Raw genomic sequence first — 27,851 nt, forward strand, 5'->3', positions numbered from 1 at the left:
TTTCAGTTTAAAACCATTGTCCCTTGTCCTGTCACTGGAGGCTCTGGTGAGAAGTCTCTCCCTGTCTTTCTTATAAGGCCACTTTATATAATGCAAGGCTACAATAAGGTCTCCCCAGAGCCTTCTCTTCTGCAGGCTGAACAACCCCAACTCTCAGCCTTTCTTCATAGCAGAGGTGTTCCAGCCCTCTGATCATTTTCGAGGCCCTCTTCTGGACCCGCTCCAACAGGTCCAACTGTTTCCTGTACTGGGGACCCCAGAGCTGGATGCAGTTCTCCAGGTGGGATCTCACAAAAGCAGAGTAGAAGGGGAGAATCACCTCTCTCAACCTCCTGGCCACCCTTCTTTTTATGCAGCCCAGGATGCAATTAGCTTTCTGGGCTGCAAGCGCACATTGCTGGCTCATGTCCAATTTGTCATCCACCAAGATCTTCAAGTCCTTCTCTGCAGGGCTGCTCTCTCTACATTTTCTTTAATCTTCCTTTTCTGGCCAATGTACTTGTAAAAGCCCTTCTCCTCCTTCCTCTTCCCCTCCTCCTCCTTCCTCTTCCCCTCCTCCTCCTTCCTCTTCCCCTCCTCCTCCTTCCTCTTCCCCTCCTCCTCCTTCCTCTTCCCCTCCTCTTTTCTCTTCTCCTTCTCCTTCCTCTTCCTCTCCTTCTCTTTCCCCTTCCCCTTCCTCTTCCCCTGCCCCTTCTCTCACCAAATTCAGCTCCAGCTGTGCCTTAGTGTCATGGTTTAATCTCAGTCAGCAATTAAGCACCACGCAGCCGCTCGCTCACTCCCCCCCCCCCCCCGGTGGGATGGGGGAGAGAATTGGAAGAGCACAAGTTAGAAAGACTCGTGGGTTGAGATAAAAACAGTTTAATAATTGAAATAAAATGATAATAATAATATGATAATAATAATAATAATAATACACAAAACAAGTGATGCACAGCACAATTGCTCACCACCCGCTGACCGATGCCCAGCCAGTCCCCGAGCAGCGGCCCCCCCGGCCAGCTTTTCCCAGTTTATGTACTGAGCATGACGTCACATGGTATGGAATGTCCCTTTGGCCAGTTTGGCTGTGCCCCCTCCCAGCTTCTTGTGCACCTCCAGCCTCCTCAGTCAGTAGAGCATGGGAAGCTGAAAAGTCCTTGGCTAGTGTAAGCATTATCTAGCAACAACTAAAACACCGGTGTGTTATCAACTTTGTTCTCATCCTAAATCCAAAACACTGTACCAGCTACTAGAAAGGAAATTAACTCTATCCCTGCCGAAACCAGGACAATATCCACCCCTTATTCTATACCATTTGCATCATGCTCAAGTCTCACATTTTCCAGTACATTTTCATTAATCACCACCCCCTTTTATATATATATATACACACACACATACACAGATATCATTCCCTTCATCTGTGGGCCATCCCTCTAAAATGTTCGGTGAGTTCATTTAGTCCATGACTTCAGGCTCCATCTGTCATAATAATCTTTCAGGGCAGGAAAAATGGAGATGGTATGTGGTGTTGGATTTTTTCAGGTTGAAGTCAGTTCTGGTACCATCATCACTGTGCTTTGCTTGGTTTCACTGAAGTTATTCTTCATTAATCTGGGTGATTCTTATTATAATAACATTAGTATGACATATAATATTATTAGTATTATTAGTATATCTGTGTATTATTAGTATAACTATTATAACTATAATTAGTACTTAACATCACATAATTCAGATCATTGGCTATTCTCACCCAAAATCAAATCCCCTTGAGGCACACATCGGACTTCCCCATCCTTCCGCATTATCCACCAAGTGCACCCAGGTCCTTGAGCAAAAGCAATCCCACGGACGGGTTTGCCTCTGCCCGAGGCAGGAATAACCCAGACTGTCTTCCCCAGCATATTTTTTATGTGCACTACAGGGACTTTATTCCCATCTACAGTACGTAAAAGTTCTGACTGGGCAGGGCCTGCTCGATTGGCAGATCCCCGAGTGTTGACTAACCAGGTGGCCTTTGCTAAATGCGTATCCCAATGTTTAAACGTCCCACCACCCATTGCTCTCAGCGTAGTCTTTAACAGTCCATTGTATCGTTCAATTTTCCCAGAAGCTGGTGCATGATAGGGGATGTGATACACCCACTCAATGCCGTGCTCTTTGGCCCAGGTGTCTATGAGGTTGTTTCGGAAATGAGTCCCGTCGTCTGACTCAATTCTTTCTGGGATGCCATGTCGCCATAGGACTTGCTTTTCAAGGCCCAGGATAGTGTTCTGGGCAGTGGCATGGGGCACGGGATATGTTTCCAGCCATCCAGTGGTTGCCTCCACCATTGTAAGCACGTGGCGCTTGCCTTGGCGGGTTTGTGGGAGTGTGATATAATCGATCTGCCAGGCCTCCCCATATTTATATTTCAGCCATCGTCCTCCATACCAAAAAGGCTTTAACCGTTTGGCTTGCTTGATTGCAGCACATGTTTCGCATTCATGGATAACCTGGGCTATAGTGTCCATGGTCAAGTCCACCCCTCGATCACAAGCCCATCTGTATGTTGCATCTCTTCCTTGGTGACCTGAGGTGTCATGGGCCCACCGAGCTAGAAATAATTCACCCTTATGTTGCCAGTCCAGATCCACCTGAGCCACTTCAATCTTAGCAGCTTGATCCACCTGCTGGTTGTTTTGATGTTCTTCAGTGGCCCGACTCTTGAGTACGTGAGCATCTACGTGACGGACTTTTACAACCAGGTTCTCCACCCGGGCAGCAATATCTTGCCACAATGCGGCAGCCCAGATGGGTTTGCCTCTGCGCTGCCAGTTGCTCTGCTTCCATTGCTGCAACCACCCCCACAGGGCATTTGCCACCATCCATGAGTCAGTATAGAGATAGAGCACTGGCCACTTTTCTCGGTCAGCAATGTCTAAAGCCAGCTGGATGGCCTTTACTTCTGCAAATTGGCTTGATTCACCTTCTCCTTCAGCCGTTTCTACAACTTGTCGCATAGGACTCCATACAGCAGCTTTCCACCTCCGATGTTTTCCCACAAGACGACAGGACCCATCAGTGAACAGGGCATATTGCTTCTCATTTTCTGGTAGTTCATTATACATTGGGGCCTCTTCAGCACGCGTTACCTCCTCCTCTGGCAATATTCCAAAATCTTTGCCCTCTGGCCAATCCATGATCACTTCCAGAATTCCTGGGCGACTGGGGTTTCCTATTCGAGCCCGTTGTGTGATCAGTGCGACCCACTTACTCCATGTAGCATCAGTTGCATGATGTGTACAGGGGACCCTCCCTCTGAACATCCAGCCCAGCACTGGCAGTCGGGGTGCCAGGAGGAGCTGTGCTTCAGTGCCGATCACTTCTGAAGCAGCTCGAACCCCTTCATATGCTGCTAATATCTCTTTTTCAGTTGGAGTATAGCGGGCCTCGGATCCTCTGTATCCCCGACTCCAAAACCCTAGGGGTCGACCTCGAGTCTCCCCTGGTGCTTTCTGCCAGAGGCTCCAGGTAGGGCCATTCTCCCCGGCTGCGGTGTAGAGCACATTTTTTACATCTTGCCCTGCCCGGACTGGCCCCAGGGCTACTGCATGCACTATCTCCCGTTTAATTTGTTCAAAAGCTTGTCGTTGCTCAGGGCCCCATTTGAAATCGTTCTTCTTTCGGGTCACTTGATAGAGAGGGTTTACAATCAGACTGTAATTTGGAATGTGCATTCTCCAAAAACCCACCACGCCTAAGAAAGCTTGTGTTTCCTTTTTGCTAGTTGGTGGAGACATGGCTGTTATTTTGTTGATCACATCTATTGGGATCTGACGACGTCCATCTTGCCATTTTATTCCTAAAAACTGGATCTCCTGTGCAGGTCCCTTGACCTTACTTTGTTTTATGGCAAACCCGGCCTTCAGCAGGATTTGGACTATTTCCTTCCCTTTTTCAAAAACTTCTTCTGCTGTGTTGCCCCACACGATGATATCATCAATGTATTGCAGGTGTTCTGGAGCTCCACCCTGTTCTAATGCAGTCTGGATCAGTCCATGGCAAATGGTAGGGCTGTGTTTCCACCCCTGGGGCAGTCGGTTCCAGGTGTACTGAACGCCCCTCCAAGTGAAAGCAAATTGTGGCCTGCACTCTGCTGCCAAAGGGATTGAGAAAAATGCATTAGCAATATCAATTGTGGCATACCACTTGGCTGCCTTTGATTCCAATTCATATTGAAGTTCTAGCATGTCTGGCACAGCAGCACTCAGCGGTGGCGTGACTTCATTTAGGCCACGATAGTCTACTGTTAGTCTCCACTCTCCATTAGACTTCCGCACTGGCCATATGGGACTGTTAAAGGGTGAGCGAGTCTTGCTGATCACTCCTTGGCTCTCCAGTCGACGAATCAGCTCATGAATGGGAATCAGGGAGTCTCGGTTGGTGCGATATTGCCGCCGGTGCACTGTGGTGGTAGCAATTGGCACTTGTTGGTCTTTGACCTTCAGCAACCCCACAACAGAAGGGTCCTCCGAGAGACCAGGCAAGGTGGACAGCTGTTTAATCTCCTCCGTCTCCAAGGCAGCTATACCAAAAGCCCACCTGTACCCTTTTGGGTCCTTGAAATACCCTCTCCTGAGGTAGTCTATGCCAAGGATGCACGGAGCATCTGGGCCAGTCACAATGGGGTGCTTCTGCCACCCATTCCCAGTTAGACTCACTTCGGCTTCCAATACAGATAGCTGTTGGGATCCCCCCGTCACCCCAGAAATATAGATGGGTTCTGTTCCTATATATCTTGATGGCATTAGGGTACACTGTGCACCGGTGTCTACCAGAGCCTTATACTTCTGTGGGTCTGACGTGCCAGGCCACCGAATCCACACAGTCCAGTAAACCCGGTTGTCCCTTTCCTCCCCCTGGCTGGAGGCAGGGCCCCTCTAATCCTCATCACAGTACTCGTTTCTCATTTCTTGTACGTATGAGTCAGAAGTTTCTTCATTAAGATCAAGAGTAAGATCAGCCCTTCTACTCTCTCTGGGGAACTGCCCGCTGGAAACTGGAGCAGCAATTTTCCTGGAAGAACCTCTTTCTGTGATTGTTTTCCCTTGCAATTCGCGTACCCGTGCCCCTAGGGCTGCGGTAGGTTTCCCATCCCACTTCCTCATGTCCTCTCCGTGGTCACGCAGGTAAAACCATAGGGTGCCCCGTGGTGTGTATCCTTTATATTCTCTCTCTTGAGCAAAAGAACGCTTACTTCTAATAGCCGAGATACTGGTCCGTACAGGTGAGGAGTAGGACCTATCCTCTCTGAGTTGCTGGATCTCCCGGGACAGTTTCTCCACAGCCGAGACGATGGAGGAAGAAAGACTTTCCTCGTATTGCCGGAGTTGACTAGCCAATTCATCCACTGTTTGTTCCTCTCCATCTTTCCAGGTTATCACTGCCAATGAATTGGCGTATGACGATGGTGCGCTCCTTATAAACTTCCGCCACATGGGTCATGTGCACTTGACTTCGTCTGGATCTTTGGATAGTTGTTCATTGTTCAGGTCATCATAAATCACCTCCAGCACAGCTAATTCTCTCAGAAACTGGATACCCTTCTCCATGGTGGCCCACTTGCTTGGGCGACATATGACATCTTCCTTAAAGGGATACCTTTCCTTTACGCTTGACAGGAGTCGCCCCCAAAGGCTGAGGATACGTGTCCCTTTTCCAATTGCTTTGTCAATGCCCCCTTCCCTAGAAAGGGATCCCAGCTGCTTGGCTTCCCTACCCTCTAATTCCAGGCTACTGGCCCCATTATCCCAGCATCGGAGCAGCCAGGTGACAATATGCTCACCTGGACGGCGGCTGAAATCTTTTCGTATATCTCGCAGCTCACTCAGGGATAGAGATCGGGTGGTCACTGCCTCGTTTATGAGTTCTTCCTCTTCCTCCTCCCCGATCAGCGGCCGGCTTTCCTCCTCCCGTTCTCGTGATGGTCCTTCTCTAGGGTCATCTGTCTCGTATACTTCTTCCTCCGGTTCCCTTTTAGAAGAAGCTTCTTCCTCCCTTACTAAACGAGCCGACTTCCGCTTCCAAGATTTCTTCTTGTGTACAGGGGCGACTGATACCGGCACAGGCTCGTTCTTTGGTTCAGCCACAGGGCGTGTTGCTGGGGTTGGAGTGGCCGCAGTGCATGTCGCTGGGGTTGGAGTGGCCGCAGTGCATGTCGCCGGGGTTGGAGTGGCCGCAGTGCATGTCGCCGGGGTTGGAGTGGCCGCAGTGCAAGTGCATGTCGCCGGAGTCTGAGTGGCCGCAGGGCCTGTTGCCAGGGTTGGAGTGGCCGCAGTGCACGTCGCCGGGGTTGGAGTGGCCGCAGGGCCTGTCGCTGGGGTTGGAGTGGCCGCAGGGCCTGTCGCCGGGGTCTGAGTGGCCGCAGGGCCTGTCGCCGGGGTCTGAGTGGCCGTAGTGCGTGTTGCCCGGGTTTGAGTGGCTGCACGGCCTGTTGCCCGGGTCTGAGTGGCTGCAGTGCGTGTCGTTTTACTGTCAGAGCCAGAGACCTTCTCTTCCCTTTGAGGGTACTGAATGGTGTTGAACAGGGCTCGGTAGGCATGGGCCAGGCCCCAGCACGTTGCAATGATCTGCATCTCTCTGGAGTTGCCAGGGTGACAGCATACTTTTTCCAAATATTCTACTAACTTTTCAGGATTCTGCATTTGCTCAGGGGTGAAGTTCCAAAACACTGGGGGTGCCCATTGGCCTAGGTACTTGCCCATCTTGTCCCACACACCCTGCCACTCATAATTATTCACCCTTGGGGCAGATCTCTGGATGATATTCTTAAATTGCTTCCCAACTTTAGACAAAACCGAAACAATATTCCCAAGAAGTATTAATAGAAGTATCTTAACTGCCCAAGGATGCTCAAAATACTGAAAAATTACTGTAATGAAGGAGGAAACATCATAGAAGAAGGTAGTGACACTGCCATTCTGTATTTCCTCCGTAAAAAAACTCTCAGAAAAGTTACTGCAATTGCTAGTTGTCTCCACGATATGGTATCCATGGTACAGTAACGGCTTCATTGCGAAGTTTACATACCACAGAAACGTCAAGGTCAATGTTCTAAAAACAAACCTCACAAGCGAGACATTACTATTCACTGCAGACCACAGCAAACTGCAAAACCCAACACCAATCTTTAACATGTACAGCAGGAAAAAGAGCGCGATGCAGATTATACAAATCAATATCGAGAACAGAGAAACCAACATTGTGACCCTCAACTATTAACAGATATAAGTTCCTTAATACACTCCGGTTAATCTGTTATTATCTAAAACCCTTCGTGCCCCACGTTGGGCGCCAAAAAGGACTGTCGTGGTTTAATCTCAGTCAGCAATTAAGCACCACGCAGCCGCTCGCTCACTCCCCCCCCCCCCCGGTGGGATGGGGGAGAGAATTGGAAGAGCACAAGTTAGAAAGACTCGTGGGTTGAGATAAAAACAGTTTAATAATTGAAATAAAATGATAATAATAATATGATAATAATAATAATAATAATACACAAAACAAGTGATGCACAGCACAATTGCTCACCACCCGCTGACCGATGCCCAGCCAGTCCCCGAGCAGCGGCCCCCCCGGCCAGCTTTTCCCAGTTTATGTACTGAGCATGACGTCACATGGTATGGAATGTCCCTTTGGCCAGTTTGGCTGTGCCCCCTCCCAGCTTCTTGTGCACCTCCAGCCTCCTCAGTCAGTAGAGCATGGGAAGCTGAAAAGTCCTTGGCTAGTGTAAGCATTACCTAGCAACAACTAAAACACCGGTGTGTTATCAACTTTGTTCTCATCCTAAATCCAAAACACTGTACCAGCTACTAGAAAGGAAATTAACTCTATCCCTGCCGAAACCAGGACACTTAGCTTTTCTGATCCCATCCCTATGCATCCAGGCAGGGTCCCTATATTCTTCCCAGGATACACGTGTCTCGTTCCACTGCCTGTGCATTTCCTTCTTACACTTTAGTTTGACCAAGAGGTCCTTCCTGAGGCATTCTGGTCTCCTGCCTTCCTCACCTGATTTCTTACATGTGGGAATCAAGAGATTATAGAAGCCAAAACCTTGAGTACAGCACCAGCCATACAGCCAGGCATTCACCTGTTCAATTTATCTCCTCCTTCCTAAACCCCTCTGATTGGGAAGATAGAGAAGACCACCTGTGCTCCTGATCCTTTTAACATTGCTCCAAGGGACAGATAGTCTCTTTTGATGGTTTTAAGTTGCCTCATCACAGTATCATTGGAGCCTACATGGAATTGTAGGAGGAGATGATAATCTGTAGGGTTCACAAGGCTCAGCAGCCTCTCAGTGACATTGTGAAGGTGAGCTCCTGGTAGGCAGCCAACTTCCCTAGAGAAGTTGTCTGGACAGCAAATGGGTGCTTTGGTGCCCCTCAGTAAGGAATCTCCAATTACTAATACTTCACATGCTTGTCTGGTGGCACTGGTTCTAATGTACATATCTTCTGCTCACATTCCCAGATGCTGCACTGCCTGCTGAGCTCTTCTGGTAACTTAGCTTCTTGTTTGAAAAGTTCTAGCTGGGCATACTCCCAGCTATGACATCCACTGCAGCCTTCAGGTGCTAGGGGGACTTCTAGATGCTGGAGCTCCACCTAACCTAAGGTTTGGACAGGTATTTGAGTCCTTGGGAGGTCTTGTCTGGGTAGAGATGTCAGCATAGGTAGGCTCTAGTGCTTCTGTTTGGGTTTCAGCCTCAGCCTTGCAGTTGCAGCAGGTGGAAACCATTTTCTGTCAGCAGGACACAGTCTCCTCACAGATCTCAGAAAAAAATGGCCTACTAACTTATAAAATGATTATTCTTTCCAAAGATGTTGACCTTCTAAGTCTAATTCCCTGGAGACCTCAAAATTCTGGGTAGGCTGCATAGCCACCAGTTACTTTGAGTGACCAGCAGGGTTGCAGCCTAAGCCTGCTGGTGAGGAGAGAAGGATCATCATCTGCTTCTGCTCCTGATGAGATCATTGAGGCAGCATACTCAACTTCTCCTGTCCATCCAGGATGGGACAAAAGAGTAGCTTGTGATGCTTAGCATCTATAAAGAATGAAAAGGATTTCCAAGCTTGCAGGAAACATGGACCATAGAAGACATGTTCTCCCAGACCATGGCCAAAGCCTTGTTCCTCAATATTCCTTCTAGCCGGTCATGTTTGCATGAAGAACTTCAGTAAAGCCAATACATCAGGCAATTATTTGTTCTAGTTCTCAGTAGTAGCTATTATTTTTATACAGATTTTGTACTAGTTACTGTTGCAGTGGCTGGTACAAACCTGTCCCTAGCTGTCTCCTCTTGGCTTGGCCACCCATGCTTTCTCAGCCCACAGGCACAGCCCTTCTTTCCCAGGCTATTGAGTTGAACAGCACTGCAGGGTAACAGCAAAGGCCAGCTGATTTGCAACTTGCATCTGTCTGGGCCAGGCCTTCAGGGATGCTCCAGCACTGGGAGATGACCCTCCTTACTCTGCCTAAACTCCCATCAGTTAGCTCTGCCCAGAGGGTCCAAAGGCTTAGTTGTCCTTATCTTTATTGTCCAAATATTTGGGCCAGGTTTATGTAAACCTCCCAGGGACTGATCCAAATGCTGAAGGGAACAGAAGCGCTGATTCCCACTGGTTCTACATCAAACCTGTCCTTCACAGAAAAAAACACTTGCTCCAGTAGAGAGGGTGTTGACTCAGAAGGTTGACAGAAAATTGACTTTGTTGATTTGCTTCCTGAATTTTAAATATAAAATAAAAGCATAGGAACCTATTCAAAGAAATGGGGGTTTTCCATATCTCCTGTTCGTATCATTTGCAAAGTGTACTTGGTGTTTTACTTCCAGTTGCTCCTACAGAGCAGCCACGGGAGACTGCTGAAATCTGGGAGCATCACCTGGGTACAGGGACTGCCCAGGGCAGAAAGAGTGCTACTGAAATCACAGACCCCTTCTTAGGCTAGAGAAGAAATGAGGAGGAACTGGGCAGAGATTTTGATCTCCCTTCACCCGCACTCCTTGGGAAGTGCATTTCCACGCACAGCTGGAGAACCCAGAGGGAAATACAGGAGGCCAGAAGGCAGCTATTCTGGGCACCACATGGCCATGTCCAGAGGAGGAGACACCCCACTAACCCAGCAGGCCGGGCACTGGCTCAGCCCCAACCCTGCCCATCACAACTCTTGCTCAAGCAGGCTCTCAGGCGGGAGCTCCAAAGCCGGCACTACAGCAAAGAGGGCAAGGACATTTCTGCATGTGGGAGAGGTGCCCAACTGGATAGTCTCCACAGTGGGGCACTTTGATGCCTAACGCTGCAGCCTTCTCTCTTCCTCCCTGGCTGCCAGCTCCTACAGCCAACGGGACACGGCACTGCCCTGGCATTGCCTACAGCATTGCAAGACAGTTGGATTTACTGCTTGACTCTTGAGTCCAAACACCTGCAGCTCTGGAAGTGACAAGCAACAACCGCTATTCAGCAGCTTCTTTTGCTGCTGCAGCATGCCAGGACGCGGCTGCCAGGCCGTGATGTCGCCACCATGCAGCACAGGCATCACAGTGACGTTTCAGAACTTCCCCTCGGCACCCGCAGCCAGCCAGTGCCAGTTCGTTGGCGCTTGCTGTCTGGCAGGACCAAGCCCAGCTGCCCAGGGAAATGCCTATGGCTAGGCACCCCTTTGGTCTAACCTTGACAAGAGAGTTTGAAAGGGAGCCGTCTCCAGGAGAAACATCATCTGCTTCTGCTCCAGACAAGCTCGTTGAGTCAGCAGACTCAACTTCTCCTGTACCTCCAGGATGGGACAAGAGCACCTTGTGATGCCGATCTAGCATCCATCAAGGAAGAAAAGCATTTCCAAGCTTGCAGCAACAACCACAGGACCAATAGGGTCCATATCATTTCTTTGGAGGAGAGCTCTGGTGAAGCTGATGACTTTACATCCCACGCTTTTCCAAAGAACCTCTGGAAAATTGTCCAAAGCCACCAGTTTCAGTCCATTTGGTGGGTTGATGATGGCATCTGTGTTGTGATCAATGAAGAAGCCTTCCAAAAGGAAGGCTGGCACAGAGAGGACCTCGCAGAGTTTTTGAAACTGACAGCATGAAGTTTCCTTCGTCAGCTCCACCTCTGCAGATTCACCAAAGTGCAACGCGACTCCAAAACATCTGACTCACTTGATGAATTCCTGGCAGAAGCAGCAGCAGCACTTTCTGCTCACAGCACAGTACATCACTTCATGAACCAACTCTCAGAATGATTCCAGCACAAGAGCTTCACCTTCCAGTAATATAAGCGTTGGCAATGGAGGAAAGGAGGAGGGCAGGAAATGTTCAGAGATACAGTTCTTTCTCAGGTCATTTCTCAGGTGAAAAGACAAGGGTGGCCAGTACTTAACTGAACCAGTGCATAACCTTTAGGTTTCAAATGCCCAGTAGCCCTTTTCAAGACCCACATTGGTCTCCTGCCATTACAAGGCTCAGTTCTCCTATCTTGGTGTTTTCCCATTTCTGAAGGCTGGCAACTGACTCTTCTTCTTTTGCACGTTTTAGCTACTCTTCCAGTAGAACCCCAACTTCAAGAGAGATGATCACCACCTGCTCAAGAGGTGCAAAGAGTTGGCCACAAGAGGAGAGCAACAGCTGCATTTTCACCGGGCCTGGTTTTGAAGGAAGACCGCCCCACAAGAAGCCCAGACGTGCAGCCTGGGGGGCAGCCACTGCTGTCAAGCCTCGTGCCCCCTCCCTTTTACCACCACAGCGCAGCCAGGCCCCGCCTGGCTTCCAGCAGGCTGCTTCTGCTGCACCTGCTCCTTCACCAAGCCCCGGCACACCTCACAAACAACTGGACACCTTGCACACCAGGGCTGGGGCTTCCCGCCTTTCCACCCCTGCAGACAGGCACAGAGGCTCTGCAGGCCCCTGGGGCTGCCCTGCCTCCCTTCTGGCACCCATGGTTTCCCCATGGTTGTCCATGCTGGCAGCAGCCTCTGCTCTGGCCATGCCAGGGCCACCGCACACCCAAATCCCAGCTGCCCCTCACTGCCCAACTTGCACCTGCAGCCCAAACCCTGCTGCTGTAAATGCCCAGCTGGTACCCCACTGCCCATTAGACTAGATCAAGTAGACACACTAGGTACCCAGCCAGTAGAGTGTCAGACATCTGGAAATAAACTGTCTCAGTAAGAAACCCTTTCCAGTTGTCCTGTCCTGTTTTTAAAGCCGAATCCCAGATTGAGTTTATATTTCACCAGTCAAAGCAGGGGCAACTGATCCACACACAATTACATGATTTCTTGTAAAAATCAAGCTCAGATTCTAAGAAAACCCAGATCTTTCATCTAATTTGAGAGCTTTCCAAGATTGCATAGAGTCATATAGAAGCAACCCAAGGTGGGAACATGAGTTCGAGTAAGGTTCAGAGGTGGAAACACACAAAATGTACCCAACAAAATCATTACTGTTAAAAAGGCTGAGCCAGAGCTGGGGACATCATTTGTACTGAGCCAGGTGTTGAAAACTTCTGGCCACTTGTAACTTGGTCTCCTGCAGAGGACACACAGATTGTGCCTCAATTCGGTTTTCTTGTCCTGTGGGCTCCAACATGGGGTGCACGAACCCCAGGAGTGAGCAAGAATATCCCCTGGGGTGTGGGGAGGAACTAGCAGAGCTTCTATTTATATTTAGTTTATATCCAAAAAGACCAAGAAAGAAATTGTTTTACTAACATTTAAGATACAAATTGACACCAGCATTCCCACTCACTTTGTACATCAGAGCATCCCATGTCACACATAGTACCAAGTTCTCCTGGGGGAAGAGTGGGTATCCACAGCACAGAGGGGTTCACAGAGGTGCCCTCCTTCATTTGCTCACTTTCAGTGTATTGCCACATAGTGCAGTTTATGTGTATCCGCTTAAGTGGGTTTATGGATTCTATAGTCTTGTTTTAACTAAACTACCCCTCACAAAATGGACTTTAGAGAGCTTCCTGCAAAGAAACCGCAGATGGAAAATAATCCCAGTAATGAAAGCAAACAAGAACACAGCAGAGCTAACACTTCTCCTGTTCCTCATAGGAGGAGCTTTAGCCAAAGCTAGGAGAGAAATGAATTACTTTTGCTGAATCAAAGGAATATGCTAAATAAAACGTTACTATTTAATCACAGCATACCATTCGACATTTAGGTGTTGTAGGTTGCTTAATGATGTACTACACAAAGCTGATGCTCAACTTGGAAGCAGAATTAACAGACATTGGAATTCCCTATACTGGTCATTGACACGTAGGGCTCATTTCACCTAGAACATTTGGGTATTTCTGAGAAGACTATAAGAGTTCACCTTGTTTTTTCCAGAAAGGGTATTTTTTGTAATTATTTTATAAAGCAGTATAGCACAATCAGGTTATAGAACATGATTTTTAGATTAAAGAAAAAATTTAAATTTAAGAAAATTCCTTTATTACAGGAACACACTCATTTTGTCCTGCATGTGAGAAACTGTTCAAGTTTAGCTTTGCCTCAGTAAATTTAGATCACTTAATCCAGCTGTGATTTCAGTCCATGCAGGGAGGTTTATCAATCAAATCGGAGTAATTTGTGTATACTTAACTATGATCTAACTAATACTTTAGAGTTATAAAGAACTTTGCCTCCAATTCCTCTTGCTCACTGACACAGAGCACTAATGCTGAAACCAAATCTATAGCAGGGATTTTCAGGGCACCCCTACATGGCTGAATGCAGATAGTACATTCTCAGCTGATGAAACAAACATTTACCCCTCAAAGACAAATTCAAACTGAAGTGTACACACAAGTTCAGAACCTTCACTTCCACAAAACCCAAAATAAGGAGCTGGGGAAGAGATGGGGAGACTAAAATGACAATCTGGTAAAGGGATGCTGGACAGACACAAGATTAGTGTCTAATTATTTCCATGCCTCTTTCTTAGCTTTCAAGTAATTCCTAAAAGCTCACTAGCAAACTGATATCCTCCTATTTCTGATTTATTTAGAGGTGGATCTAAGCAATGAATCCAGAGGTTCTGAAACAACTATTGTGTATACAAAATGACACATAACCATACCCTAGAAAGAAAACCTGTCAAAGCTGCCAAGCCAAGCACTCAAATGCTAAAGTTAACATTGATTACAATTTTTGTTTTGCATACCATATATATTATAATAGATATCTAATTATATAGCCACCTACCAATCTCTATTTCATGCATCTGCTCCAAAGACAGAACATTATGCAATGGTGAAAATAGTCACCTGCAGAACTCATGCCTCCCTAATTGTAGAAACCAGAATAAGGCCTTTTCCCAGTTAAGGAAGCTCTGTATAGATTCTAAGACCACATTTCACTGTAGTACCCAGAACACCTTTCCAGTAAAAGATTTAAGCTACATTTAGCATCTCACAAGTTTGCTCTCTACCTCAGTCTTACCCGCTACCCCCAGGAAGATGATTCATTCTTTTTACAGACACAGGTTGCTTCCGTGGAAAGCTAGTGGGAGAAAAGCATACCTTACACCAAGTGCAAGTAGTGGTTTGTTACGGATCTAGACTTTTCCCATACTCTTCAGCCAAAGTATGAAAGTTCTCTTTCACACATAAGTTGCTGAGCACCACCTTTATTTTTTTAGAATTGTAGATGTTTCTTTAGAGCACCGAAAACAAGTTGCTTAAGAAAAGAACCATGATCAGAAATTTCGCTTGATATACTATGCAAGTCAGCATAAAGTATAGAATCTAGGATAAACGGCTTCATCACACCTACTGAAGCCAACAAGATGCATGGCAACATTTTATAAGAATTTAGATATCTGAAGCACTGAAGAATTCAAGCTATTTTATCTAGGTTCACCAGAACAATCTCTCTAGTTAATGCAAGAAATTAATAATAAAGAAAATACTAAGTTAATATGCAAGAAAGTTAAGACCCTTTTAGAAACCCATGCCCAAATTGTCAATTGGCTAAACCAAGTGTGGATTTATACTGCCAACGAAAGACAGCTGCATCAAAAAAAGAATGGATATTTTGCAGCTATGCTGTGTCTCAATCTCAGCCCCAGAAAGACAGCTGTTCATCTATGACTCTTCATGTCCAAGTAATGGCCACTCAGTGCCAGCACTTTGGGCATTTGAAAAACAGTATAATAGTGTGTTCCTAGCATCTGAGTTCATATTGGCTGGTCAATCTACCTAGTTATAGATAAACTCAAATATGACTAGGAGATTCCATGATAGTATCTCTTACATAGCCTTCTAGTTTCTTATCACTACACACAGGTGTACGTAGTACGCAGTTTATTCCATTAGATTTTCATTATTCCTTCAAATATTGCAGCAATAGCTTATATTAGAATAGAATCATAGACTCATCTAGTTTGAAAACAATCCTTAAGATCATCGAGTCCAACTGATAACCTAACACTGCCAAGTCCACCACTAAACCATGTCCCTAAGTGCCACATTTACACGTCTTTTAAATACCTCCAGGAATGGGGACTCAACCACTTCCCTGGGCAGCCTGGTCCAATGCCTGACAACCCTTTTGGTGAAGAAATTTTTCCTCATGTCCAATCTAAACCTCCCCTGGTGCAACTTGAGGCCGTTTCCTCTCCTCCTATCACTTGTTACTTGGGAGAAGAGACCAACACCCACCTCGCTACAACCTCCTCTCAGGGAGTTGTAGAGAGCAATAAGGTTTCCCCTGAGCCTCCTTTTCTGCAGGCTAAATAACCCCAGCTCCCTCAGCTGATCCTCATGAGACTTGTGCTCTAGACCCTTCACCAGCTTTGTTGCTCTTCTCTGGACACGCTCCAGCACCTCGACGTCCTTCTTGTAGTGAGGGGCCCAAAACTGAACACAGTATTCGAGGTGCGGCCTCACCAGTGCCGAGTACAGGGGCACGATCACTTCCCTACTCCTGCTGGCCACACTATTTCTGATACAGGCCAGGATGCCAGTGGCCTTCTTGGCCGCCTGGGCACACTGCTGGCTCATGTTCAGCCGGCTGTCGACCAACACCCCCAGGTCCTTTTCCGGCAGGCAGCTTTCCAGCCACTCTTCCCCAAGCCTGTAGCGCTGCATGGGGTTGTTGTGACCCAAGTGCAAGACCCGGCACTTGGCCTTGTTGAACCTCATACAATTGGCCTGGGCCCATCGATCCAGCCTGTCCAGGTCCCTCTGCAGGGCCTTCCTACCCTCAAGCAGATCAGCACTCCCACCCAGCTTGGTGGCATCTGCAAAACTGACTGAGGGTGCACTCGATCCCCTCATCCAGATCATTGATAGAGACATTAAACAGAACTGGCCCCAAAACTGAGCCCTGGGGAACACCACTTGTGACCGGCCACCAACTGGATTGAACTCCATTCACCACAACTCTCTGGGCCCGGCCATCCAGCCATGTTTTTACCCAGCAAAGAGTACACCTGTTCAAGCCATGAGCAGCCAGTTTCTCCAGAAGAATGCTGGGGGAAACAGTGTCAAAGGCTTTACTAAAGTCTAGGTAGACAACATCCATCCACAGCCTTTCCCTCATCCACTAAGTGGGTCACCTCGTCATAGAAGGAGATCAGGTTAGTCAAGCAGGACCTGCCTTTCATAAACCCATGCTGACCGGGCCTGATCACCTGCGTGTCCTGTATGTGCCACATGATGGCACTCAAGATGATCTGCTCCATAACCTTCCCCAGCACCGAGGTCAGGCTGACAGGCCTGTAGCTCCCCGGACTCTCCTTCTGGCCCTTCTTGTAGATGGGCACCACATTTGCTAACCTCCAGTCAACTGGGACCTCCCCGGTTAGCCAGGACTGCTGATAAATGATTGAATGTGGCTTGGTGAGCACTTCCACCAGCTCCCTCAGTACCCTTGGGTGGATCCCATTCAGCCCCATAGACTTGTGTATGTCTAAGTGGTGTAGCAGATCGCTAACCATTTCCCCTTGGATTATGGGGGCTTCATTCTGCTCCTCGTCCCTGTCTTCCAGCTCAGGGGGCTGGGTACCCCGAGAACAATTGGTCTTGCTATTAAAGACTGAGGCAAGGAAGGCATTAAGTACCTCAGTTCTTCCTCATTCTTTGTCACTATGTCTCCCCCCGCATCCAATAAAGGATGGAGATTCTCCTTAGCTCTCCTTTTGTTGCTACTGTATTTATAGAAACATTTTTTATTGTCTTTTATGGCAGTAGCCAGATTAAGTTCTAGTTGGGCTTTGGCCCTTCTAATTTCCTCCCTGCATAACCTAACGTCACGCCACCTTCGTAGTCCTCGAGTGGCCTGCCCCTTCTTCCAAAGGTCACAAACTCTCCTTTTTTTCCTGAGTTCCAGCTAAAGCTGTCTGTTCAGCCAGGACGGTCTTCTTCCCCACCAGCTCGTTCTTGGCACACGGGGATGGCCTGCTCCTGCACATTTAAGGATTTCCTTCTTGAAGAATGTCCAGACTTCCTGGACTCCTCCCAAGGGACTCTGTCAACCAGTCCCCTCAACAGGCCAAAGTCGGCCCTCTAGAAGTCCAAGGTAGCAGTTCTGCTGACCCGCTCCATACTTCTCCAAGAATTGAAAACTCTGTCATTTCATGATCGCTATGCCCAAGGCAGGCAACCATCACATCACCCACAAGTCCTTCTCTGTTCGCAAACAACAGGTCCAGTGAGGTGCCTGGACCCAAATACCCTTGAAAGCAGATTCCCAGGGGACCTTACTAACTAGTTTCTTGAGCAGCCTAAAGCCTGCTCTTCCAAAATCCACGGTAGCATCTCTGCTGACAGTTTTTCTCATATTGCCAAAGATTTTAAACTCAACAGTTTCATGATCACTGTGGACAAGACAGCCACCAACCGTCACTCCACCCATGCAACCATCTCTATTTACAAACAACAGATCTAGGAGGGCACCTTTCTTACTCAGCTCCCTTAGCACCTGTATCAAACAGTAATATTCAATGTGCTTCAGGACCTTGACAGGCTTGAGGAATGCGCCCATGCAAGCCTCATGAAGTTCAACAAGGACAAGTTCAACATCCTGCGCCTGGGTTGGGGCAATCCCCACTATCAGTACAGGCTGGGGGATGATGGGATTGTGAGCAGAGAAGGAGGAGGACTTGGGGAGACTGGTGGATGAAAAATTGGACATGAGCCAGCAATGTGCGCTTGCACACACCCAGAAAGCCAACCGTATCCTGGGCTGCATAAAAAAAAGCATGGCCAGCAGGTTGAGGGAGGTGATTCTACCCCTCTACTCCACTCTGGTGAGACCCCACCTGGAGTACTGCGTCCAGCCCCCAGTACAAGAAACACTTGGACCTGTTAGAGCGGGTCCAGAGGAGGGCCACGAAAATGATCAGAGGGCTGGAACACCTCTGCTATGAAGAATGGCTGAGAGTTAGGGTTGTTCAGCCTGGAGAAGAGAAGGCCCTGGGGAGACCTTCTTGTGGCCTTTCAATACTTAAAGGGGGCTTATAATAAAGATGGAGAGAGACTTTTTACCAAGACCTGTAGCGACAGAACAAGGGACAACAGTTTTAAACTGAAAGACGGTAGATTTAGATTGGGTGTACAGAAGGTTTTTTTTTACATGGGGATGGTGACACACTGGAACACGTTGCCCAGAGAAGGTGTGGATGTCCCACTCCTGGAGGTGTTCAAGGTTAGGTTGGACAGAGCTTTTGAGCGACCTGTTCTAGTGAAAGATGTCCCTGCCCATGGCAGGGGGGTTAGACTAGATGGTCTTTAAAGGTCCTTTCCAACCCAAACTATTCTGTGATTCTACAAATTTCCTAGACTTCTTCAGACCTGCTGCATGACAGTCCCAGTTAACATCTGGGAAGGTGAAGTCACCCATAAGGACAAGGGCAACTGATCTACCGGGGGGGTTAATGCCTTACAGACATACATCAGTGTCATCATCTGGGCTGGGTGACTAGACTCCCACAACGCCACCTGCTTTATTAGCTTTTCCCCTAATCCTTACCCAGAGGCTCTCAACCATGTCACCCCCAACCACAAGCACTCCACCCCCTCCTTTACACACAGTGCTACCCCTCCGCTTCACCTGCCCTGTCTGTCTCTCCTGAAGAGCCTATAACCATCCATCACAGCACTCCAGTCACAGGACTCTTCCCACCAAGTCCCACTTAGGCCAACGTTGTCGTAGCTCTGGGACTGAGCCAAAGCTTCCAGTTCCCCTTGTTTATTCCTCATATTGCGGGCATTAGTGTACAAACACTTGAAATGTGCTCCACTGTATCTGGTACACTGTGGAGCAGAGTGAAAGTCCGCACTAGCACACCATCACTCAAACCTCGTCATGCTGTCCCAGAGCTTATCGCTAGTAACCCTGTCCTGCCTCGCACCTCTGCAGAGTCAGCTTCCCCAGTGATGGCCATGGCCTCTGCAGGAGAGGGCAGCCAGCGCCTCTGGCACATGCAGGGCTGCTACACTTCAGTGCAACACTTCAAGCAACCGACCACAGCACATTCCACTGCATTGAAGCTTCATGCTGTGGACCCAGCTGAGACCTTGGCTCTTGGGAAGAAAAGCCAGCCTGAGAAGGCAGGCCAGCTCCTTTGCAACTGCCACCTTGCACTGAGCTGCAAAGATGGGGTCAGGCTCGTTTTCGTTGGGGCTCTCCCTTGTCCCCATTGCACAAACACCATCTGGGACAGCCTCCAACCATCACATCATGCACAAGTCCTTCTCTGTTCACAAACAACAGGTCCAGCAGAGCACCCTCCCTTGTTGGCTCACTCACCAGCTGTGTCAGGAAGTTGTCTTCCACACACCCCAGGAACCTCCCAGACTGTTTTCTTCTCCACTGTATTGTATTTCCAGCAGACATCTGGCAAGTTGAAGTCCCCCATGAGAACAAGGGCTAGCAATCGTGAGAATTCTCCCAGCTGCTTATAGAATATTTCATCTGCCTCCCCATCCTACTTGGGTGGTCTATAACAGACTCCCACCATGATATCTGCCTTGTTGGCCTTTCCCCCAATTCTTACCCATAAGCACTCAAGCCTATCATCACCATCGTCAAGCTCTAGACAGTCAAAACACTCCCTACCATGCAGGGCTACCCCACTGCCTCTCCTTTCTTGCCTATCCCTTTGGAAGGGTGTATAGCCATCCATTACAGCACTTATATTCAATGTTCTTGAACACTCTTGAAGGATCTAGAGGGTTCAGCACTCTATTCACTAATAAAAAGACATAAACCTATATTTTCAGCACTATACTTTCAGTTCAATACCATGAACTTAAGGTGATTTTCCAAAGCCTGGAATAAAAAGTAGTTAGAGCACAGTCCAGGATTTACAAATCCTCAATCAACTCTTAAATTCTCAAGCTTTTTCAGAAGGAAGCAAAAGGTAGTTTAGAGATCAACATAAAAAACGGTCAGGTACAATGATCACTACTCACTGGATCCTTGCTTCCTTGTCATTTGCTCTGTCCATCAAGTGCTTTAAGTCTTCATGAAATTCTGAGTATTTGATTATCACTAAAGGCCATGTATCAGTGACTTCCTTGTTCCAGGCAACAGAAAAGCTCAGAGCACTGAGGTAGAGATCTGCAGTGTACAAAACACCTTTCTAAAAATTGAAAATACTAGTGTCTGCCACAAACATGACAGTAGCCTAACCACTCAAAACTTTACAGAGCAGTTTCTTGGTGTTCCATATTTTTGGTTGTCCATTTCAAAACCTAAAGGTTAGCTAAACACTCAGGGCTAGCTAAACATTCAAGTGCTCTTCGGTACACAAGAAAATAGTAATCTGAAAAATAACTTGCATCTCAAACTAGTCAATGAAGCTGGAGGGTTGGTTTTGTTTTGGGTTTTTTTAAACTACTTTTAGATTCAGTAGCCTTTAATGACAACAGGATTGTATTTCAGAGGCAAGTTGTGTGAAGACATAAACAAGTATCTTAAATACCCCATATTATAGTATGTGTCACCACAGGAAGCCCCACAAATATTCAGTAAAGCTGTATTTTCAGTAAGGTTCAAACAGATGTGGTAATAAGATATGGAACAGCCTGTCCTACAAGAAAATTAAAAATTGAGCATCTGAGAACTGAATACATCCTTAAAATGATATTACCTCAGTTACTATCACTTATCCTGAAAGCTTAAAGAGGAAAATATTCTCAGAAAATATGTATTTAATTTGAAAAGACAATCAAGCTGTACAGTGGCTTAATTCTGACATAACCAATTCTGCAATCTTCGTGTTTGAAATATCCTCCAAAAAAGCTACTAAAAGCTCCTAAAAAGCTACTGAAAAATACATGGGGATGTATTTTTAAGCACTCAGGTGTTAAAATTCCAAGTCTCAAAAACAAGTTCTGAAGAAAACTTTAGTTTGAATAAAAAGAACACATGAACTTGAAAAAAATTTTTACTTGCAATAGCTCTGTAGATCTGTAAGAGCAGAAGCAGATGAAAACACCTGCTTATGAAGCAAAGTGCTAGGAATCTTAAGTAGAAGTCTAGCAACCAATTTTGCCTATTAACATTGTTCTCAAGTAAATGTGCCCTTTTTTCTACCATATCAAATGCTCTACAACTAGGAACAATCATCTGTACCGAAAAAAAGGTTGTGACTGAAGAACTAACTATAAGTCTTCCTTTTCTAGATACCTACCTGGCAAAATTAAAGACACATTTATTGCATACGTCACAGTATCTGTAATGGCTTGTATTCTAGGTGGCACAGACAGCACAGACTTTAATCCATGGAGACACTGAGTAGATTTCCTAGTTACAAACATTGAAGTCTCTTCATTCTATTGTTATCAGTAGGTGTATTAAAGTATATAACAATAACACCTGTTAACTAAGCAAACATAACTATAACTGCAATGTTGAGGTAGTGTTTCAAGTAACATGCTTTCAAATTCCTTACCATCCAAAAAGATTAAAACTGTTCAGCAATTCTTAAAATAACAGCTTCCATTATTTCATCCAAGATTGTAGGAAAGGGGGAAAAAGGCAAGTTTTAAAAAACTATCTTTATTTTTTTGTCTTACATTTAAACATGGATGTATTTAATTTTTAGACATCCAGCCAACATTGACTTCATTAGTTTAGACAGGAAAAAAAAGGATATAATGCAGATCATATTGGCATAATCTGAACATACCTGCATTAGTACTGACTGCTTTGCTTTGCTAGAAGAAAACCTCCTTCAGCAACAAAATCAAGCACTTAAAAAAATATTGCTGAAAAGCAAATGCGTAGATACAGGTCATTTCAGCAAATAAGCAGCTTTTATATATTCAAATATTTTAAGTCCATAATATACACACTTTCTTGTCATGTGTATGGAGTTCAGATCATACAAACACTGTACAGGTCAAAAACCTCCAAGAATAAAACTCATCAGGTGTGTAAGAAATACACATATCACATGTACTTACAAATCTTACGAAGCCACAGATTTGGTCAAGTACTACAAAGAAGGATGTGTTTTCATATGAGAATAGTCAAGTAACCGCCTACCTTTCAGCTCAAATGAAAACAAAGAAGTAACTTCATGAGTTTGAGATAATCAGTAACACAAACTGGTGGAGTGGAAACTTACGACCTGTTATACAGTATGTTTTTGTAGGCCAAGTTCAGTTTTTTTTAAAACAAAAACTTAACATCATGAACAGTAATAATGACAAAGATCAAAGTATACATACGAGCCCATAATCTAAACAATAAAATACACTTTTGGCTGTTAAGGAAAAATAAATTACAAAATACAATTAAAATTCTTGTAAATGCAATAATGAATTCAAAGGTGTGCATTTATTTTAATACACATTTTAAATGCTACCACAAAACATTAAAAATAAATAAGTATGCCAAAAGGCATGTGTGGATAGTAAAAAAATGCTAATTAGCTCTAGAAGAATTATAAAAAAAAGGAGATAATCTGAGTTTTGGTCAACAACTCTGTCTAGTCAATCTTTCACACCCCTTCTTCAGTAACTGGCAGCTAAACAACAAAAAGCATACCTCTGTCATTATGGCTTTAAAAGAAGCATATATTTTCTGAAGAAGAAAATACAAAATGGGCCTCCTTGTCTACAGAACTGCTGGTTTCTTCATATTGCAGACACTTCATTGGACTGTGGGGAAGTATGTGACACATCCTTGCCATCCTACTATAGTAGTGACATTACACTGAAAGACAAGAAATTTCCAGGAAAAAAACCTCAGGAATTTTTGGGTGTTATGGGATAGTAGGCAGAGATGGGAGAAGTCTAACTCACTTCCACTCCATTTGTTTTCTAAATTAAAGAATAAAATAATTTACAAACAGATCTCTAACATTACATGGCACATCCATATTTTCAAGTTAAAGATGTTGTCAATCATCAGTTACCTTACTGAACATATAGGCTTTAATATTTATTCCACTTTAACCAGATTCACATTTATTTCTTCTTTTATAATTCCTCTGTAGATCCTCTTTTGAAGGTATTTCAATCTTACTAACATTACTGGAAGCACAACTGAAATTATACAAACTTCTGTATTTTTTTGTACAAACACTCTTGTCATTTCTACTGTACTGCATTCCATCGTAGGCATAACAAAAGCAGCTTTTCAAACCCAGAGGCTACTGGAAATACTTTTATTCATTAGTATCGCCAGCATTTAGACAACTGTCAACAGTTAAATCAGCCTCCTCAGTATCTCTAGACAGTGACTGCATCACAATATCACAGACAGGGTTTAATGCTGATACAATTTGACTACAGTATCACCAGTAATACTGGGAGAAGAGAAAAGGAAAAAAAAAATCAATGCAGGTGTCAGAAAATAAGTTTAAGATTTTATTATTTTTCTATATGGTTGTGCAACTGTATTTTTCTTCTGCATTTTTGAAGAAAACTGCTTTTGATAAGCTGCTACCAACTCAAATAACAGATTTATGACATCTGTCTTCAGCTAAGACACTGCTAGTACTTCCTAGGACAGGAGAAATACTTTTCAAGTTTAGTTTTGCTGAAGATACTGTTCATTTGTACCATTTTATTGGTCCATTTGTTGATGGTCAAAGAAGCACTCATACTTGACAAAACCTTAAAGCTTTCAGAATAAATGAATTAAAGAAACAAAAGATGGATGCAGGAGAACCAAATCAAAGCACACATAAATGACCTTGTTTTTAAGGGAGTCCTTGGAAAACGTTTGGTCATTACAGAGGGTTTGTTTGTTTGTTTTTAAGATCACAAGACAGCAGTTGAACAAATAAGCAATTTCCCATGTTCTGCTTGGTTCTAGTCATTTGTGGCGCTGAATGGTTTTCCTTTTCCTCCGCTTGAAAAAACAGCAGCACCTGCAGGTGTGACATAAATGACATATGATATAAAAAGAAATCACAAAACTAAACTCTGTTTACTGTATTTGTTTCACTTCAAGTATGTAATTCAGATATAGCCAGCACCACAAGGAATACATTAATCTCTATTGCGGGTGATTGATTTATTAGTGAAAGAAACTGAAGTAGAGATATTTTTGACACATTTCACCTTTTTTTTGAAAAAAGTATCAAATGAAAAAAGCTGTAATAAAAATAGCTATTAAGTTTAGAGTATTGTGTGAGGGTATCAAAAGCATGGGCATTATAGGCTGACTTAGAAATGTATTTGTAAGAATAAGGCATGTTCCATTACCTAAGCACTCTTTCACATTAATATGAATATGCCAAATACAAGCTTGAGCTTAAGATTGTGTCACCTGTGCACTTTTAGACACTACTGTTGCTAATGCTAATACAAGAAAAGAATTTGAGCTTCCTTTCTCAACCAGAACTTGGAAAAACCTTCCCCAAGGCTGTTCCCCAAAATATTTTAGAAGAAAATGTTCATGAACAATATAATTAATGTTCTGATTCAGTGCTGTGATGATATTACCACAGTGAAAAAAATCACAGCTTTAAGCATATTGAAGTATACTGACATTCTTTCTTCTGCTTTATTGCATACTACATAAAGGAAACTAATATTGACAAATACTGCAAATTTCACTTAGCAAATAGAGACAATCAAAGTAACTGAAAAAAACAATACAAAATGAAAAAGAATTGGAGAGAGTTAGAGATAGATAATACAGAGGAAGACTGCAGAAGTCTAAGAAGTATTTTTGAAAATTAACTAAAAAGGAAAGCAACAAATACACAAAGAAAACTTTTTCATTTGCATGTAATGTTAGCCTTATTTTAAGCAACTCCCAGCTCCTGACCACCACCTTTAAAATTAAAGCTTCCGCTTAGTGAAGTATTCACAATTTGCAATCAAAAGTGAACATGCAAGCTGTCTATTTTAACAGAGCTTGCCCCATGGAGTTCTGCAGTTTGGTTATTGAATTCTCACTTCCAGTGCTATACGCTCAGGAGTCTTTCCTAAACTATGAAGTACAACAGAAGTGAAAATATAAATGTACTGCATCAATAGCCTATCAATAAGTCCTTAAGTTCACCAAGCATTTTATGTCATTAAGATTCAAAAGGAATCCTGCTGATTTAGTTTGGAATATGGGAAATGGGGAAGCATTTGAAAACCAGGGAGAATAAGGGTCTAAAAATAAGATTCTACAAGGGATGAGAACAACATCCAAAGTAAGGGGAGACAGAAGTTACCTTCTCAAAATATCCAAGGGCACCCTGTCACTCAGTCACTGAAAAAGTAGCAATGGGCAGAGGCAGACCAGAGCTGCTCTGAGAGTTACGTAACTTTCAGCAGAAAAAAACATTGGTTATTGATGGAGAGGAAGCCCAAAATTAAAATTCAATAGGGGAAACTACATAGGTAAATATTTTTACAGCTAGCAGAAATATCATACTGTATTTATTAACTTTAAAGTACTTCTAAAAGAGACATAATTGGTTTTGAAGGCTAGTAGCCACCAACTGCAACCGAAATTCCCCCATAACTACCAACCCTTTTTCTTAGCATCTGTCTACAACCACTAACATCCATTATCACTTAAGCTTTGAATTTATATGCAGATGTATGGCATACAATTTAGTTTAATCCTTCTTTTACCCCGACCTTTTCCCAAGTATTTTACACACATACATACACACACACACCCCAAACATCATATCAAAACAAAGCATTTTACAGTGGTCCCTCCCTTTCAATGTGAATTATGCTATGATCCTGTAAATGACGAAATCGTACCTTGGACTGTGATGGTAAATCACTTTTGTACCTGTTTCAGATTAGGAGGCCTCAATGAAAGCTTGTAGAAAAATTTTGTCTCGATTCATAATTTTAGTATATACAGAACACAGGTTACATAAGTAACTGCAGGAAGATGAAAGTGTGGCAGACAATTTATATTCTAGAAAGAATCTAGAATTTTAACTCTTCACTGTTTAACTACACTTTGCTTATATGGAGTATGTCTCAAGGAACAGCAGATGACAGTTCTTAAATGTTTAGGACTGCTTGGATCCTCTGTGTAATTCAAGGACATTTTAGGTTTTCATACTTTCCTTCCCAGAAATTTTAACCCACCCTTGCTACAAATCTCATACTGTCCTTTTTTCCTTCTCCATAGCTGATTTAGTTTGCTACTTCTCTGTCAACCAGAGAAGGGCATCATGCAATGGGGAATTCAAGAGTTCTACCTTTAACCAACATAAAGCACCGCTTTTTAAATCTCCTGTTCTGGAGTCTGCATAATACTATTACAAAGAGGGTAATTTCTATTAACAGTTTTTGGTTTTTTTTTTTAAATTATGAGAACAGTTCAGCTGTATTCTAGTTCAGGGAATGTCACTAAGTGCTGAAGACTTATTTGGTGTGGGAAAATAAATCCCTTGTTAATTTATAATATATCTAAAAAGTGTTAAAGGAATTACAATGCCCTAGGGAATTTGCAACCACAGGACTGGCTTGGAAACTTACTGAAATGTATGTTTATCAGCCTAGAAGTGCTAGGCTTGTCAAACCTTCCAAGACCAAATAAATGTCATTTGAAAATATATGCACATTTACATGGGAATAAGACAGGTCAGACTACATTGCCTGATAATAAATTTTATGAAAGAAATGTAACCCTGAAATTAGAGATCCATAGTGCATAATCTCTTGAAGAGTATAATTTAAGACAGAAATGCAGACATGTTCTTAAGAATACTGTCACTAGAGGGTGTCATTATCACTTTTATATATTACATTGCTTGAAGCCATATTTAAAGCTACAGATAGAGGCATTATTAATGAGTATTAAACCACAAATTTATCATATTCTTCAATATGCACGCAAAATGCATAAGAATAGATACGCTTTGAAAATTCCTAATTCTAGGAAAGGAACTTTGTTTTCTTTTTAAAGAAAGCATTTAATGACTGCTAACCTCTTTCTCTGTAGGGTATAAAACATTTCTACAGAGGCAGTATAATACCAATTTATGAAGCTCAAGAAACAACCTTTCCTGTACAATCTGAAGTGACCTTTGAGATATTATATAAGGTAGCAATCTCAGTATTATGGTTACAAACATTTCTTGTCCTACTTAAAACATTATCATACCTTTTTTCTGTTACATACTTCTCCCGCTACCACTTGAGCAGTCCCTTGGCACAACATGCTAAAGCAACTTCAGTTCTCATTTTTGTTTAGATAGCTATGTTTTTATATTTGTCATCTAGCATGTGGCAGCACTTTACTGCAGGATTATTAACAGGTATTTAAAGTGACAAAAAGAATGCAAGATGCGAAAAGGACAGATCATATAATCTTTTCCTGTTTGCCATTCTCTGTCCTCCCGTGGCAGAGCCTTTTGGTTATCCAAATTACACAAGCTTCACAGAAGCAACTATTCT

The 27,851-nt window shown here is 44.3% G+C and overlaps 1 protein-coding gene across 5 annotated transcripts in view; it reads right to left on the minus strand.

Annotated features, from left to right (window-relative positions):
• Positions 1-22,023: 22,023 nt before the first annotated feature.
• The window catches only part of CSNK1G3 (casein kinase 1 gamma 3), an 83,676-nt gene continuing 77,848 nt past the window's right edge, over positions 22,024-27,851 (minus strand). For 3 of the 5 annotated variants that reach the window (XM_076363362.1, XM_076363364.1, XM_076363361.1), the window contains one exon: positions 24,230-24,352. In XM_076363362.1, the coding sequence (XP_076219477.1) occupies positions 24,298-24,352 (55 nt within the window). In that variant the 3' untranslated portion in view covers positions 24,230-24,297. Of the gene's footprint in view, positions 24,353-27,851 lie in introns of all 5 variants that reach the window. The other 2 variants (XM_076363366.1, XM_076363365.1) reach the window with 1 other exon arrangement.

The sequence above is a fragment of the Aptenodytes patagonicus genome, chromosome Z (genome assembly GCF_965638725.1).
Source record: "Aptenodytes patagonicus chromosome Z, bAptPat1.pri.cur, whole genome shotgun sequence".
In the NCBI taxonomy this organism is placed as follows: domain Eukaryota; kingdom Metazoa; phylum Chordata; class Aves; order Sphenisciformes; family Spheniscidae; genus Aptenodytes; species Aptenodytes patagonicus.